The sequence below is a fragment of the Carettochelys insculpta genome, chromosome 3, assembly GCF_033958435.1.
Source record: "Carettochelys insculpta isolate YL-2023 chromosome 3, ASM3395843v1, whole genome shotgun sequence".
Classification (NCBI taxonomy): Eukaryota; Metazoa; Chordata; order Testudines; family Carettochelyidae; genus Carettochelys; species Carettochelys insculpta.
In genome coordinates, this window is record NC_134139.1 from 56,420,729 (window position 1) to 56,437,812 (window position 17,084).

General features: G+C 49.7%; 1 protein-coding gene across 1 annotated transcript in view; it reads left to right on the forward strand.

The window, feature by feature from the left end:
- Positions 1-10,035, forward strand: part of LOC142011070 (calpain-8-like) — a 45,358-nt gene extending 35,323 nt beyond the window's left edge. Inside the window, exons 16-21 of the mRNA XM_074989908.1 lie at positions 971-1,035; positions 3,972-4,040; positions 5,211-5,289; positions 5,997-6,113; positions 8,809-8,867; positions 9,793-10,035. Coding sequence (XP_074846009.1) covers positions 971-1,035; positions 3,972-4,040; positions 5,211-5,289; positions 5,997-6,113; positions 8,809-8,867; positions 9,793-9,816 — 413 coding nt within the window. The 3' untranslated portion in view covers positions 9,817-10,035. The remainder of the gene's footprint in view (positions 1-970; positions 1,036-3,971; positions 4,041-5,210; positions 5,290-5,996; positions 6,114-8,808; positions 8,868-9,792) is intronic.
- Positions 10,036-17,084: the final 7,049 nt, after the last annotated feature.

Sequence of the window (17,084 nt, forward strand, 5' to 3'; positions counted from 1 at the left end):
AAAACAGCTGTGATTGGTATGAGTAGTGAATATTTCTATAAGATATTTGTCACTTCAAAATAGCAGGGCTGGAATGTGGAATCTGAACAGACAGGTTAGGGCTCACCCTGGGAGAAGTGACTGAGTCTCACTGTATTTCTACACTTATATCCAGACAAAAAAACTGGTCAAGTATTTATTTGAAATCCATCCCTAAGATTCTCCATGAGGCACACAGGGGCTTCTGGAACCCTCTAGTGATAACAAAGACGTAACTCAGGTCCCCCCACTCCCAAAGCACAATCTTCTATCATATGAGCTAAGGAGAAGCTCCATGAGCTATTATTAAGCAGCACAGAATTTATGACAGAATTGTGCAACCTCAGTTCTAACAGTAGAGGGCACCTGCTTATACTCCTTACCCCGTTCATAAGTCTGTATTCTGTGTAACCTACACTGATGACAAATGGATCAGTTTTGTTCAGTGCAAACACAGAAAATCTCTCTTTCTTTAGATGAAACGTAGGTCATTGGCAGAACAGTTTGGGAAGAGCTTGTACTGCAGCTGGCCATGCTATATGTGTTCTGTGGATAAACAGGCCTTTCCTCTCCAACACTTTTAATCCAAATCTTTTCACCTGCACTAAATATTCACTTTCTTCTTTGACAAGTTGAGCAAGGAGATGGATATGTAAGGTCAATGGACCCAGGTCATCCACAGGAGGAAATGAACCTGTGACCTTAGGGGCTAAACACATGTGCTCCACTGCATGAGCTAAAAACCACCTGGCTGTCAGCAAAGGCTCTAGAGCAGAAACTTTACTGTCCCTCATTTGTGTCTCAGAGTCTCTGGGGTTACACACGGAATCAGTATTAGTAGCAATGAAAGTATATTTCTCGTAGTAGCAGATGCTGACTGTGGATGGACTGTATTTCTGTGGGCTGCAGAAAATATTTGTTTAAAGTATTTCTGACTTTATTTTTTGTTTAGGGGCAGACATTAAAAGTGATGGATTCAACATAAACACCTGCAGGGAGATGATCAGTCTCTTAGATGTATCCTTTAAATGTCAGTTCACTGTTCTCTTCAGTCCCCGGATCTCCCTTGCAAGGAATTCTGACTAGATAAGGCCAGATTTACACTTCCCATTTTCCCAGTGCATCTGTCTTCACTCGCTGTAGGCATCAAACTCAGAAAAGTAGCAATGTCAGGGGGATTCTATTACATCTAGTGCAACAATGGGAGCTCAGGGTAGACACTCCCAGCATTCTTGGGAGCTGTGCGATGATGGATATACACAATGTCAACTTCCTTCTGCAGAGCTGTAGGACCTTCTTTATTTACAAAGGGTAGCCCTAAAGGGGCAGAGAAAGATCAGAGGAATTGTGTGATGGGGAAAGGCTGACGTGGCTTTGCCTGGTCCTGTCCTATTGCCCCCTGTGGGAAATGAGCTTCCCACGGCCAGAGGACTAGGGTCCAGGAGGATGGGGAGAAGGGTACCGAGAATCAGTGGCTATGCAAGGCGTGTTCCTCTCCCACTAAGAAGGTCTACAGACTGGCTGGCAGGACACTTGCCTTGGTAGCATGACTGAGATAAGAACCAAGCTGTCAGAGCAGCAGAGGTGGACGTGTGCTTGATGAAAACATGCTATGATCTGCGGGGGTTAGCCGTGTTCTAGTGACATCCTTGCATCTAGGAGGAGTGGCAGGCATTCCTCCTCCTTGCCCCACTCTCCAGCAAACCCCAAGTCCAGCACAGCACAGAACACACAATCATGCGGGTCAGTGCTCCGCTTCTGCCTGGTTTTCCATAGGAAGGGTTGTATGCAGCCCCTGAGGATGGAGAAGATGATTCATAGGGTTCCAAGACAAGACGGGACCATTGTGATCATCTAGCCTGTATAATACAGGTCAGAAACTTCCCCCAAATAATTCCTAGGGCTTGGCCTAGTCCAGGCCATGTTTTAGGAAAAAAAAAAATCCAGTCTCCATTTAGAAATGGTCAGTGATGGAGAAGCCACACAAGGCTTTTTCCAGCAGTTAATTAATCTCACCAGTGAAAATGTACCTCTCATTTCCAGTCTAAATTTGTCTAGTTTCAACCCTTCGGAGAAAGGTATAACACAGTCCAATGGCTGGAAGCTGAAGAGCCCATTATTAAGTATTTGTTTCCCAAATAGACTGTGATGGAGTTACTCCTTAGCCTTCATGTTGTTATGCTCAACTGAGTGAGCCCCTCCCTGCTGTGGCTGTGAGGCAGGTTTTATAACCCTTTAATTGTTCTCCTGGCTCTTCTCCCAATCCTCTTCAATTTACCAACATCCTTCATGAATTGGGGGAGCCAGAACTGGATGAAATAGTCCAGCAGGGGTCATAACAGTGCCATAGACAGAGGTAAAGTAATCTCTACTCCTCTTGGTTTATGAAGAACACAGTCTCACTGGCTCCTTTGGCCACAGCAACACATTGGGAGTTCCTGTTAGCTGAACTTACCATAACCTCAAACCCTTTTTCACAATCACCACGCCCAGTTGGAGTCCCCACCCTGTAAATAAGCCCACAGCTTTTACATATAGCTGTATTTAAACACCTATTTGCTCACGCCCTGTTTACTAATAACAGAGAGGAAGCCGTGCCTTTTTCGGTCACTTTCTCATGCTCCTGTACTAACATCATATATGCCATCATGTGCCAACAATGCCAGATGCTTTGTATATTGGACAGACTTCTAACTCCCTTAGACAATGGGCACAAAACAGACATCAAAACACTCCAGATCCACAAACCAGTTAGTCAACATTTTAATGGCATGGGGCATTCTGTCAATGACCTAAAGGTATGTGTGTTACTGAAGAAGAATTATCGCTCCGTTCTGGAAAGGGAAACAGCCGAGCTGACTTTTATATTCAAATTCGGCACATTAACACATGGTTTAAATCATGATGGGAACTTTCTGAGTCACTATAGGAGCTCGTCTGCATACTTGGCTCAATCTAATTCTTGACCTTCCCCCCCACCCCTCCACTCTCTGATTTGCTCACCTTGATTATCTTTTTCTGATTTGTCCTCCTTGCTTACTGTTTTTGGTTCTCTGTGCCTTGAATATTGAGTCTGTTCTGGTCTGGCTATGGTCTGAAGAAGTGGGTCTGTCCCACGAAAGCTCACCTAATAAACTATTTTGCTAGTCTTTAAAGTGCTACTTGACTGCTTTTTGTTTTGATAGTGTATAGACTAGCACGACTTCCTGTCTGTTACTAAAGGTATATGTGTTACTGAAAAAGAACTTTCGCACTGTTCTTCAAAGAGAAACAGCCGAGCTGGCTTTTATATTCAAATTCGGCACATTAACACATGGTTTAAACCGGGACGGGAACTTTCTGAGTCACTATAGGGGCTCGTCTGCATACTTGGCTTAATCTAATTCTTGACCTCCCCCCACCCGTTTACTAAGTGATCCTGATTTCTCTGAAACAGTGACCTTCCCTCTTCATTGCTCCACTTTTTCTGTCACCTACAAACAGTAATTTAATTCAAAATCTCTTGTTAGCAGAAACCTCTTCATTCTTTTTCTCAGTCAGAAGTTCTCGTCTCGAACAGGTGTAATCAGCATAGAACAGGGTAGCCTCTCATCCTAATAGCTAATGAGTGTCTAACATAAGGCCAATCACACTTTATCTGTGTAAAAACAAGCAATAAGTGGTAGGGTGCTCTTCTCTGTATGAAATGGGAGTGTAATCTCATGGGTCTAGTCCCTTTTAACAATCCAGTACAGTCCTACAGACAGCCCAGGAACTCTTGGTGCACTCTTAGCTAAGCAAACTTAAAGCTGCAAATGTCTTTCCATTGGGTGAATTACAAATGAAAACCCCTGTGAATAGTAGACTACATCGCAATGAGTCATTATGTATATCTGCTCTAGTTACTCTTCCTCTTTTGATATGGGTGCAAACTGACCCATTCTGAATTTGGACTGGGCCTTAACATACCACAGACCAATGGGACTGGCACCTTGGGACTTGTGGAATTCAAGATACTTTGGATGGAGATTCAGAAATATTTGGTAACTAGCTTATTTCATTGTCTCCCTGCCCCCCAGTTAGCACTGTGAGATACAGATTTTACCAGAGATGTGTCCAAACCAGCTGGGTCAGAAACCCAATGTCCTCTTATGTTTGGAGGGTTGATCAGGGGCCTAGTTCAGATGCATGTCATTTGGATTTAAAGAGACATGGTCAATTGTTCTGCCACCCTAGGTCCCCACCCCCTTTCTATATTTTGTAACACCTTCTCCAAAGCTTGAACAATTTCCTTTGCTTGGTAACTCATTCCTACTGGCTAGACAAACATGGTTTCACTCCTCCAACTCTTTTATTTTAATACAGCTGAAATGAATATGGCACTGTTTTGCTGTGTCACATAATTGTTTGTGCACCAAAGTCACTATTACTTGCTTTGGAATTAGACTTTGTTAGTTAACTACCACAGCAGAATGCAAGGCACTTACATTTTTGCAGGACCTACAAAAATTGGTATTGTTTGGAGATGGGTGGGGGTTAAATGTCTCTGGGAAAGTAAATTTTTTTTCTTACAGGATTTAATATCCAGAGATTTTTCCCCAGAGTCAGTTCAAAGAAGGGCAAAGTTTGGACCTAATCTACTTGACAATGCCCTGTTTAGATAAGCTTCTGGAATGATACACATTTCAGGCCTGCTCTGGTGATCTCCAGAGCTCCCTCTGTTCCCAGTGAAGCCAAGGATGAGATGCTCAGCTTCTCAGCATTAGGATACAGTCAGCTTACCAGTATGCAAAGGTTAGGTGGCCTGCCTCAATACAAACAGGCCCCAAGAGCAGGTTTCCCTCTGTGCTGCAGAGAAGAATGGTTTCCAATTGATCTGCTAGATCTGGGTAGAGCTGTGGGAACTGTCTGTGTTTCTTTTGAAGTGCTAGCCAAAATGGGAGTTGTGTATTACAATGTTTGCTGAGCGAGAGAGGTAGTCCTCAAAGGTCTATTTGCCACAGCCCAACATTTCAATGGGCAAGTTGCCAGCCCACCAGGAATGGTTTCCCAGGGGCTCTGCACATTGGCTAGTTGCATTTTTTTTTCAGTCATTAACACTTTGAGAGAGGAGATGTATTGGGTGGCAATAGCCATTCAGTTCCCAGTCAATCAGACAGAGCTCCTAACAAAGTAATGGCAGACTTCAGTACTTCCTCTTTCTTCTGCTGCAGACGATCTATAAGAAAGTGGATGCTGACTATTCTGGTACCATAGATGCTCATGAGATGCGAAATGCCTTCAGGGAAGCAGGTAAATATCCTGTGTAGAAGGGATGTGCTAATGTGGTATTCTGTAGTTTAAAAAATTAAAGTATTGAGGCATTCTGATGACTCCACTATCCTGTCTTTTTCCTAAGCCTCAAAATTGTGCTGACACCATAGCTTGTCTCTGTCCTGGTCCTTTTATATATCCCCTGGCCATGTCTCTTCCTTGACTGTACTGTCCACTTCTGCAGCGGCACTAGCGAGCCCTGGACCTTTTATGTGGGTGACTTGTAGCTTTGCAAGCTCCTTTTTAGTGGGCTTTCTGCTGGTGGGTCCCTGCATGCTGAATTAGGCCAGCAGATATCACATTAACATAGGCCTAAATCAAACCTTAAAACTCAACTCCAGGCTGTTATGTGGGTAATGGATTCTGCTGCAATTGCTGCTGTTTGGCTGGAGCCCCAGGAGTGCAGTAAGTCTTATTAATTAGGTGCTTATCTCAGGAATATAGGCCTGCGGAACTCTGCAGAACAAGTGGAACATATGCAACTTGTCAAGGCTTTGGAAAGGAGAATTATGCCTGTTTCCACCATAGCCCAACAGGCTACAGAAAAGACAATACACAGTAGAGATAATGGAGACCAGCCCTTCATAATTCTCCAGGCACACCTTTCTTCAGCTGCAAAATTCCATGTTTCAGGCTGCATTAGAGAGAGTTTGTAACTACTGTGTGAGCGATTTCTGTGTTTTCAGGTTTCGCTGTCAACAACCAGGTGCAGCACCTCATTGCCCTCCGCTACGCCAGCAGCAAGCTCACCATTGACTTTGATGGTTTTGTGGCCTGCATGGTCCGCCTGGAGACCCTCTTCAGTAAGTTCCTCCACTTACAGCCACTGAGCAGAACTGCTGTGCATTGGGAGAAGGAGGGAGGAGAGAGAGGCTCTTCAGTGACTGGTGTTTTTATTTAAATACAAGTGCTGAACACTGTGTGGATATGTAAGGGAGCCAGCAAAACCGTCTCTGCTTCACAAACCAATAGAGAATGGTCCAGATTAAATAGGCAGCAAGAGAGTGCGGGGAAGGAAATTCAGTCCAGATCCAAACCTTAATCCTCAGTGCTTACTGATGGTGGAAAACACTTCAGCTATGTCTACACTAGAGGGTTTTGTCCAGATTCCCAAGGCGTTGTGTCGACAGTAAATCGATAGAATACAGCACTTTTGTCAACAATCTTATCCTGCTCCCCAGCAGGCAGAACGCCTCTGTCAACAGAAATCTGTTGACAGAAAGCCGGTCTCGACATTCCACAGGGTTCTCTGTCAACAGACAGGGCTTCCGGGACACTGGGCAGCCCTGTCTGCTGTGCTCCCAGTTGGCCATTTTGTTGAGAGAGCGTCTGGGCAGTCCGGCTGCTTTCTGTCAGCAGAGTGGATCAGTCTTGAGATCCACTTGGTAATTTGGCCATGATCTGTAGACAGAAGTATTGCTGGAAGATATCTTCCCACAAAAACTTCTGCCAACAGGTCACTGTCATCTAGACGTAGCCTTCCACTCGTGCTTGTAGGCTCCTGGCTTCACCGAGACTATTTGTGTTAGAACTGGGAATTGGAGTTAGGAGCTCAGCTAACCAAATGTAGCCATATTGGAGTCTTTCCACCCTGGCACATCCTTTCCTCAGTTCTAGTCCAGACTGAATCGAATCACTCCAGTGAGTTCTGAGAATAGCAGAACTCCAAAATGGAGAAGGTGAAAGCTGGTCTGGTCAAAATAAGAAGTAACCCAAGTCACCTGAAAGTCTAACCGAAACCAAACTGACTTCTCTAACTTGGGGAAAGGATTTCTGTGTGCCTTTTATCTCTGATGAACCTCCAAACCCTTTCAGGGTTTGCCCAATACTAGTTCAATGTCCTTAGTCTGTAACAATGTCAAGGATGCAGATTATTCTTTTATATGAAGGCTTGGTTCATTACAAACAAAATCTTCTCACACTGAGAAGATGGTGGAAATCTTTGTTTGGGGGGCAGTGAAGGAGTTTCATAGGCTTGAATGGCTGTAAAATGAAATGAATCTAATCAGCCACTTAGCAATCTGTTGTACTATAGGATTCTGGGAGAGAGGACAAGCAGTTGCCATCTCATCTCTGGTTGTACTTTCTGAAGAGATACCTGGTGTAATGGTGGAGCAAGTACACTCTGATTTTTGTGGGGGATTGCTAATAGAGATGGCTGGCAAAACTAGAGAATTCATGTTTTTTTAATGAATGTGGTCTAATGGTAACTGTTCGACAGAGCCCTGGGGAGGCTCCCAAGATGGAGAAATGTTTGCTTTAGTCCTCCTATGACTTACAATCACATGCACAGATCTTTGCCCCCACACTAATCATCTCATACTACTGATATAGTTTACCGTCTGTAGGCCTGACTCAGATCACAGATTCAGGGGTGCAGCCCTCCATCTCATGTGAAATGGCCAGTGCTTGAGTAATTTAGGATGTTTTGTGGCTGTCCTGTACTGAACATAGAATGTGTCCAGGTGGGTCCCACATGATATCTGCCATATGCGGTGACTTATGAATGATCCTTGAAAGGAAGTGTAATGGGGCATGACTCATTGCTGTGGCACCTCCTGCTGTTCATTCAGGAATTAGCTCTTTCAGCCTCCAGAGTACCCTCTTCTAACCAGTATCTCACCTGCCATTGCCTACAGGTTTGTTCTCCACATTATATCAGGACCCACATCTCTCCCTGACCACTGAGCCATTCTCTCAGGGTACTGTCCTGCCACTGTGCCTCACACTCTGGGGTTCTCGCCTCCTAGGAGAGGAGAAACTCTTTGTACCCCCTTGCGTCAGTGACCCACTATCAAGTGTTTATGGGCAAACTGCAGTCTGAAACAGCTGCTCATCATTGGCAAGGAGCTGGGACCTGCTGCCTCTCTGCTATCCTACTACCCTCAGGCCTTGTCTCAGGCCCTGCCAGCCTGTGACTTGCCTTGCCAGGGTCCCCTGGCTCACCCTGCCTTTCCCCAGCACGGCTCTGTCTGTGTACCCAACTCTAGCAGGCAACTAGGTCCTTCTGCCTCCGGGGCTTGAACGGGAGTGTGCTCACTCTTTTATACAACTCTCTTTTATACAGCCCACCTAGGCTCTGATTGGCTGCCACAGTCCTTCCCCCGATTGGCTCCCTGTGTCAGGGCTGTTCTAACCCTTTCTAGGTCAGTGTGGGGCAACTGCCCTGCTCAAGAAAGGGGGAAATAATCTCTATTGCTCCTATGCAATTGTGAGTAAAGATTTGCACTAGAATCCAGACTTATCTCCTAGAACTGGAAGGGACCTTGCGAAGTCATTGAGTCCAGTCCCCTGCACCCACAGCAGGCCCAAGCACCACCCCAACAGATGTTTTTTTAATCTCTTTCGCCCCAGACCTCTAAATGACGTCCTCAAGGATTGACCTCACAACGTTGGGTTTACAAGGCTAATGCTCACATCACTGAGATGGAAGGCCTCCCTATTGTGTCAGATATTGTGTTACTGATATTTTATTTCTCCCCTTCTTTTGTTCTTCAGAAATGTTCCAGCTCCTAGACAAAGACAAGAATGGAGTTGTCCAGCTCTCTTTGGCTGAGGTAAGGCTGGTTACATCAGACTACCCTTTCGTTAAACTGTTGTAATGACTGGTCACACTTAATGGTTTTACCAAGGAAATGTGCTTTTATCAGTTTTATAAGCAAATGAAATATCTGTTCAAATGGGAGACCTACTGGAGATTCAGCATCAGAAGAGAGATTTTCATACAAAAACTCCTGTCCATAAGCCAGGAGTAGTTCTTCCCACGAATGAACACTTATCACATGAACAGTGAGAGAGAATGAATCCAGACTGCATCCATTTGTCTAGGAGATGAGATCCTTATGGGTATTTTCATTCTCTTTCAAAGTGGAGCAGACAAAGCACTAGAAAATGCACAGCAGGGAACAATTCTTGTGCAGGCAGAGAGTGAACTAAAGGACCTACAAGAACCTGGAAAAGACCTTTTAAGATTTCATGTTTCTTTTTATGAAGGGTTTCATTGTTCCAAGTTGTGCAAAAATAATGAGTCCCGGTCCTTCCTTGGCACGGCAAAATGCATTTTTGGGGTGGGAGTGGGGGTGGGGAGAAATACAGCAAAATGCAGAGAAACTCCAAATGGAGGAATGAATAGGATGCCCCCACTGTTATTTCATATCCTGTTAAGATGTGGGAGGACTCTGGCTCCAAGATTTTTTTTTGAAGCTCATGTGTCTCTTTTGGTAGCTTTCTCTGATCCCCAGAGAGAGGCTCATTTGTGAAGTTTGAAGTCAGCTCCAGCTCTGAACTTCCCCAAAGTTCAAGAGTGGCTGGATCTGTGGTTTTTGCTTCACCCCATGAAAGAGATTAGATGGTGATTCAATCTTCCCCAAAGCCCAGTGAAGTTTGGATCCTTAGTTTACTTTCAGGGCATGTGTGTAGTTCCACTACAGACATGTAATGAACCTTCCAGACAGTCCAACTCCTTTTTGCTTCCTCCCACAGTGGCTGTGCTGCACAATGGTTTGAGCTGTCGCATCTGAAAGTAGCTGAGATCCCCATGACTCTTGCAAACGTGTTATGACTTTCATATGCCTGGAAGCTTTTTGGAAGAGATTTATTTCCTGTGTATCTGCATGACTCTCAATCTACTACTCCTCTCTTAGGAGGAGGAAAAAATCCTGTTTCAATCTCCAGCAACATATTTTAAACCAAAATAAAATGATCCCCTGCTATTTAAAAAGCAAACACTGCCATGATAATTAATACACAAAAAAAACCTCCTATTTTTTCTGTCTGGGGAATATTTTTGTGTTATGCTGAAATGAAAAGATGGGTGGTACTGACTGACCCTGAGTACTACACTGACAAGAGAACAAACAAGCTGACAACAGGGATAATGCAATCAGCTCGCTTCCCCGGCTTCATGACTGTAGCCGGACACACTGGACCTGCTATGTCTTGGCTTCCTCTGCAACTCTTCACCTGTGTGAGTTCACTTGTGTGAGTGTTTGAGTGTGTGTGGGTGTGTGATTGAAAGGTAGTTCCCCTTTTTCCTTTAATCCAATACAGTAAATCCTTGAGATATGCACAATCAAGTTGCGCTTGTCTCGGGTTAACGCAACTGCCACCCCTGACAGGAGCGGGAAATTGCCCTGTCAGGGGCAGCAGCTGAGAGTCGGGAGCAACTGGTCAGTTCCCGGGTCCCGCAAGCAGCAAGGAGATGGGAACCAGGCTGCCCCCTGGTTCCTGTCTCCCTGCATTCTGGGAGCCTGGAAACCAGCCAGTTTCCTGGCTCCTGCGAGCCTGGTTTGCATCTCCCCTCGACTTGTGCGAAAATTTGAGTTAAGCGGGGGTTGCATGCAACCCCTATGTAACTTGAGGGTTTACTGTAGTGTAATTTAATAAAATCCATATCAGTGTAATACTGGGGTGTTTTCTAGTGTAAAATAAGGTAACAACTTTGATTCAAATTCCAGCTCCACATCGATATTCAGCAGCGTTCAGAGCCAGTTAAAATAGAAAGAGTCAGCTACAAAATTTGTATCGTATTCAGACACCCCCCCCATACCCTGCATTTGAATCAAGCAATTTGGTTTATTCTATCCAATTTAAGCCGCGTCTACATGTGCCAGCTACTTCGAAGTAGCCGCGCCAACTTCGAGATAGCGCCCGCCAGTTGTGGCGGGCGCTATTTCGAAGTTGACATGGACGTAAGGCGGCGAGACGTCAAAGTCGCTAACCCCATGAGGAGATGGGAATAGCGCCCTACTTCGACGTTGAATGTCAAAGTAGGGCACGTGTAGCCGATGCGTGTCCCGCAACATCGAAATAGTGAGGTCTGCCATGGCGGCCATCAGCTGAGGGGGTTGAGAGACACTCTCTCCAGCCCCTGAGCTCGATGGTCGCCGCGGGCAGCGGCCCCTTAAAGGTCCCTGCCCCCTGCCTTCCTGTGCAGGAAGCTGAGAGAGTGTGCAGGCGGCAGCACAGCTACATGGCCAGCCTGCACGCCTCACAGCAGCCCACAGACACCGCCCCCCCCGCTGCGATGGCCGCCCGCCAGCCCCCCAAGCGACCCCAGGGCACCCCCCCAAAGGGGAGCCAGGGCTCACAGGCTGGCAGTCAGCCCGGGAAGAGGCAGCGGGGCCCCTCCTGGACGGAGGCCGAGATCCGGGATCTGCTGGGGCTCTGGAGCGAGGAGGAGGTGCTCCAGGTAATGGGGAGCAAGAGGTGGAAAGCGGATGCGTTCGCTCGGCTGGCCGAGGGCCTGGCCGCCCGGGGTCACCCTGCCCGCATTCCTGACCACGTCAGGAGTAAGGTTAAGGAGCTGCAGCAGGGTTATGCCCCGGCCCGGGATGCGGCCAGCCGATCTGGGGCCGCCCCCATCACTTGCCCCTTTTACAGGGAGCTCAGGGAAATCCTGGGCCCCCGGCACACCTCCTCTCCTCCGGCCACTCTTGATACATCGGCCGACGAGCCCCAGCAGGCCCCGGAGGCGGAATCCGCCCTGGAGGTAAGCCCCGCACCCCAGGGGCCCCCCCAGGAGCCCACCCCTGGGGCACCGGAGGAGGAGGGAGGATCCTTCTCCAGCGATGGGGGGGCTACACATCGCGCTGCCGTCCCGGAGCTCCAGCAGGGCGTCCGCCCACCGGGTGTCCCCCGACCGTGGGAGCGGACCATCAGGTATGTACCGCCCCCGGTGCACACCCCCGGGGTTGAGGGGCGGGGACAACAGACATGATCAGGGCCCTCCACATGCCCAGATGACCATGGCCCCAAGGACAGCAGTGGCATGTCCCTCATAAGAGTGCATCAGCCCCTGCGCCCCCCAACATGACAGTGCCATGCCCCATCCCTGGGGATGGGGGGAGCGGAACCTAGGGTCCCCCAGGGGGAGGGGGTGGGACACCCATCATCATCATCAGCAGCAGCATCTCCTGGGGACAGGGATGGGGAACCAGCAGCAGAGGGGTGAGGGGACAAGGGCCATGGCTCGGGGCCCACACTGACGGCTGTCTCCACTCTTCTTCCCCCCTTGTGTTCCACAGCTGCACCATCGGAGGGACTGGAGAGCGCCGGTGAGGTGTCAGTGGTCCCGGAGATCCCACCGGGGCCATCACTCCAGGCCAGCCCCTCGGCGGAGCACCGACCAGCCCCAGGGCGGGGCCGAAGGTGGAGCCAGCACTCCCGGACGGTGACGGACCCCCAGCTGCTGCCGATCCTCTGGCGGCAGCTGGAGGTCTCAGAGCAGCGACTGCGGGTGGAGGAGCGGCACCTCCAACTGCAGGAGCGGGCGCTGACCTGGCGCCAGGAGGCATGGGGGGCCTTTATGCGGACATTCGAGTGCATCGCGGACTACCTGGCCCCACATGCCGCGCCGGCCGCTGCTCTGCCCACCCTGCCTGCTCCACCCGCTGCTCCACCCGCCGTCGCACCTCTGTCCGCCACCAAGGGCCCTTCCTCCAAGGGGGACCTGGGGCCTGCTGACACCCGCCGGCCATATCTCCCGGTCCGCCTGGCCCCCAGCCAGCCCCAGCCAGGGCTGAGGCCGAAGTGTGGGTCGCGGCCGCCCACCCCCAGCGCTGGACATTAGGGGGTGCGGGGCCCAGGACGTGCCCCCCCGCTTTGTACATATCCCCTTTACTTGTGTTTTGTAAATTGTTTGTATTAGACCCCTGTTATTTTATGATACCTGCCCCCCCATGTAACTAGTTCTCCCCTTCCTTGTCTTCCCTTTTTTTTTGCTTTTCATCATATAATACATATATAATATTTATGTTTGTTGTAAATAATATAATAATAAGAAGAAAACAACTTTTGGTGGTTTCACGAACAATTGGTCTATTTTTCTTTGCAAGAAAAGTGGGGGGGTGTGCTCTTGGGTGCTCTGTGGTGTGGGCGTAGAGGCAGGGAGTGTTGTGGAGGAAGCGGGGCGTGCAGTGGGGGGCCTGCCAGTGTTCACCCCACGGCCTCATCGAAATGGGCCCTCAGGGCCTCCCGGACCCGGATCCCTTTGGGGTCCACCTGGCAACTGGGGGCAGCAGGTGGCTGCACATCGGCCTTGCCGGCCTCCACAGCCCAGCCCTGAAAGAATGCCTCCCCCTTGCTCTCGACCAGGTTGTGGAGGGCGCTGCACGCGCCCACAATCTGGGAGATGTTGGGGCCCGCATCCAGGCGGGTGAGGAGACACCTCCAGAGCCCTTTGAGGTGGCCAAATGTGCACTCCACCACCTGGCGTGCGTGGTTCAGGTGCATGTTGAAGCGCTCCTGGCTGGCTGACAGGTGGCACGTGTAAGGGTACATGAGCCAGGGCCGGAGGGGGTATGCCGCATCTGCGATGACGCAGAGGGGCATGGTGGTGTCCCCCACAGGGATCTCCCGCTGGGGGATGTAGGTCCCCGCCTTCAGCCGGCGACACAGACCCGAATTCCGGAATACCCGGGCGTCGTGGGTGCTGCCAGGCCAGCCCACATATATGTCCAGGAAGCGGCCCCGGCTGTCCACCAAGGCCTGGAGGACCACTGAGTGGTAGCCCTTCCTGTTTAAGAAGTGTCCTCCACTGTGCTCCGGGGCACGGATGGGGATATGGGTCCCATCCAGAGCCCCGAAGCAATTGGGGAAGCCCAGGGTGTCAAAGCCCGCGATGGCGGCATCCGGGTCCCCAAGCCACACGAGCCTGTGGAGGAGCAGGGCGTTGATGGCGCGGATGACCTGCAGGGGAAGGACATGGGAGAGCACCAATGAGGGGTGTGCAGGGTGTGTCTGGCCCTCCCCTGCCAGAGCTCCCCTCCCCTGCCAGGGCTGCCTCCTCCTCCCCGTGGGTCCTCTTACCTCCATGAGGACAGCCCCGATGGTGGCCTTGCCGACGCCAAACTGCTGGCCCACGGATCGGTATCTGTCTGGAGTGGCCAGCTTCCAGACAGCGATGCCGACCCGTTTCTTGACGCTGAGGGCACGCCGCATGGCAGTGTCCTGGTGCCTCAGTGCGGGGGTGAGCCACTGGCATAGCTCCAGAAATGTCTGCCGGCTCATGCGAAAGTTCTGGAGCCAGCGGTCATCATCCCACTCTCCAAGCACCAGCCACTCCCAACAGTCGGTGCTTGTGGGGTAGCTCCACAGCCGACGGCGTGTGCGGCAGGGGGTGGGGGGGCGGCGGGGTGCTGCAGGGTCTGGGTTGCTTCCTCCTCCCAGCTCCTCTTCTGTGGCTAGAATATGATCAGCTGCCTCCTTCATGGCATTGAGCAGGGCGAGTGCTGCTCCTACAGGGGCGGCTGGGCGGACCTCTGGCTGCTGCTGCTGGGGGTCCATGACTGCATCGCCAAGGTGTGCGTGCCTATGGCTCTGCAGACCGCGTGGTGTGCAGGCTGTGTGTGTCTGGGAGGGGCCCTTTAAGGGAGCGGCTAGCTGTTGCCCCGGAAGTGCTAGTCCGCCCTGTGACCCTGTCTGCAGCTGTTCCTGGCACCCTTATTTTGATGTATGCTGCTTTGGCGTGTAGACGCTCCCCCGCAGTGCCTACTTCGATGTGGTGCTGCCCAACGTCGACGTTGAACATCGACGGCACCAGCCCTGGAGGACGTGTAGACGTTATTCATCAAAATAGCTTATTTCGATGTTGCTACATCGAAATAATCTATTTCGATGTAGCATACACGTGTAGATGTAGCCTTAGAGTCTTACACCACAATACCCCAGCACCTTCAAGACTGAAAATAAACAAGGAAGCCAACAGCAGTCATTTGAGTGTTAATGGGCAAGTGAAGGAGGAGGGACTCTGATGCCCCTTTGTTTTATTAATAGCTCTTTTGTGTGTTTTGAAGGAGGAGATGGCAAGGTGATAAGGAAAGAATACAATTAGTGCTATCAGTAGGAACCCTGCTTGATAACAAATTTTTATATTTGTTTTTGGAGCTGTGTGAGATTTAAGAGATAATAAAGTGAAGTGTGGTGCCTGGGAAGGAGATGGTTTTCTCTGCACAATAGAAGCCAGAAAAAGCCTGCAGTGCCAGCCAGAGGAACAGTTTCCAAACATGGAATTGACTGGAGGTGGTAGTTTAAGACTGAAACCTGCAACCCACACAGAAGCAGATGCAGCAAGTGAAAGAAGATGCAGTTTTTTTGGAACCGGTAGAGTTGTTCCTGCTTAGAACTGTGCGAGTTTGGCTCTGGGTTGCTAAATTAAAGATCCCCTGAAAGGCAGAATGTAATTATTCAAACTAAAACTTGGCCAGGACACTGGAGCTAACTGACTTCTCCAAATGAAACTGCAGAATACAGTCATGTTTCCATTCCTGGTCTTAATTGGCATCATAAATCTGAGCTGTAGTTGGGCTTGCTCAGAATAGCTGCCATGGTCAATCCTGGGGTGGCTGTGTTTCAGTGATGAGGAAGAACTGTGTATAGTAGGTACAGGACAAAATTCTTCTCTCCCTGAAGAGGGGATTTCTGCTGCCTGCAGGTAGCCAGGCTTTGTCTGACACGGGGGCAAAATGTGCATTTAGCGAGCAGCTTGGCATGTAAGAATGGAACATTTTTACTCTCGGTTTATAGAATGTTCAGGGATCCTTGTGTATAAAATGGGTCATGTAGAGTGAAACTTGTGCTCATGGTCAACTGCTAAGAGTGGGCACCTTCCCTTTGATCTGCTACAGTCTCTGGCTTTGAGAGAGTGCCTTTGTACTAACTGCAGTGTGTTATGCACAGTAGCTGCCTTTTTGTAACCACCAGATAATCTAGCAGAGCCTTTGGCAATTAAGGGGTCTCCCTATAACTACAGAGGTTGTAATGACCTGGCTTGTATATGTGTCCATGACAAGCTCCCACCTTGGTGCAGAGGGAATGGGAGCTCCTGCCCAACCACTACTGGGCAATCCAGCTTTGGGCCTTGCCAAAGAAGCTGAAGACTGGATAAAGGCTCGAGCCCTCTCATCTTTCTTGTCCCAAGGCTGCTTCCTTCACCTTTTCCCAGGATACTTCCCTCACGAGCCAGCAGGATTTACAGTCCGTTGTGTGTCAGCATCTGTCTCTCCAGCCAAATGACTCATCCATGGGCTACGTCTACACATGCACTCTACATCGAAATAGCTTATTTCGATGTAGCGACATCGAAATAGTGTATTTCGATGAATAACGTCTACATGTCCTCCAGGGCTGGCAACGTCGACGTTCAACTTCGATGTTGGGCAGCACCACATCGAAATAGGCGCTGCGAGGGAACGTCTACACGCCAAAGTAGCACACATCGAAATAAGGGTGCCAGGAACAGCTGCAGACAGGGTCACAGGGCAGACTCAACAGCAAGCCCCTCCCTTAAAGGGCCCCTCCCAGACACAGTTGCACTAAACAACACAAGATCCACAGAGCTAATAACTGGTTGCAGACCCTGTGCATGCTGCATGGATCCCCAGTTGCAGCAGCAGCAGCCAGAAGCCCTGGGCTAAGGGCTGCTGCACACGATGACCATAGAGCCCTGCAGGGGCTGGAGAGAGAGCGTCTCTCAACCCCTCAGCTGATGGCCACCATGGCGGACCCCGCTATTTCGATGGTGCGGGACGCGGATCGTCTACATGTGCCCTACTTCGACGTTCAACTTCGAAGTGGGGCGCTATTCCCATCCCCTCATGGGGTTAGCGACTTCGACGTCTCGCCGCCTAACATCGATTTCAACTTCGAAATAGTGCCCAACAAGTGTAGCCGTGACGGGCGCTATTTCGAAGTTGGCGCCACTACTTCGAAGTAGCGTGCACGTGTAGACACAGCCATGGAGTGCTATCTTCAGTGCTACTTGGAAGGCAGTAATA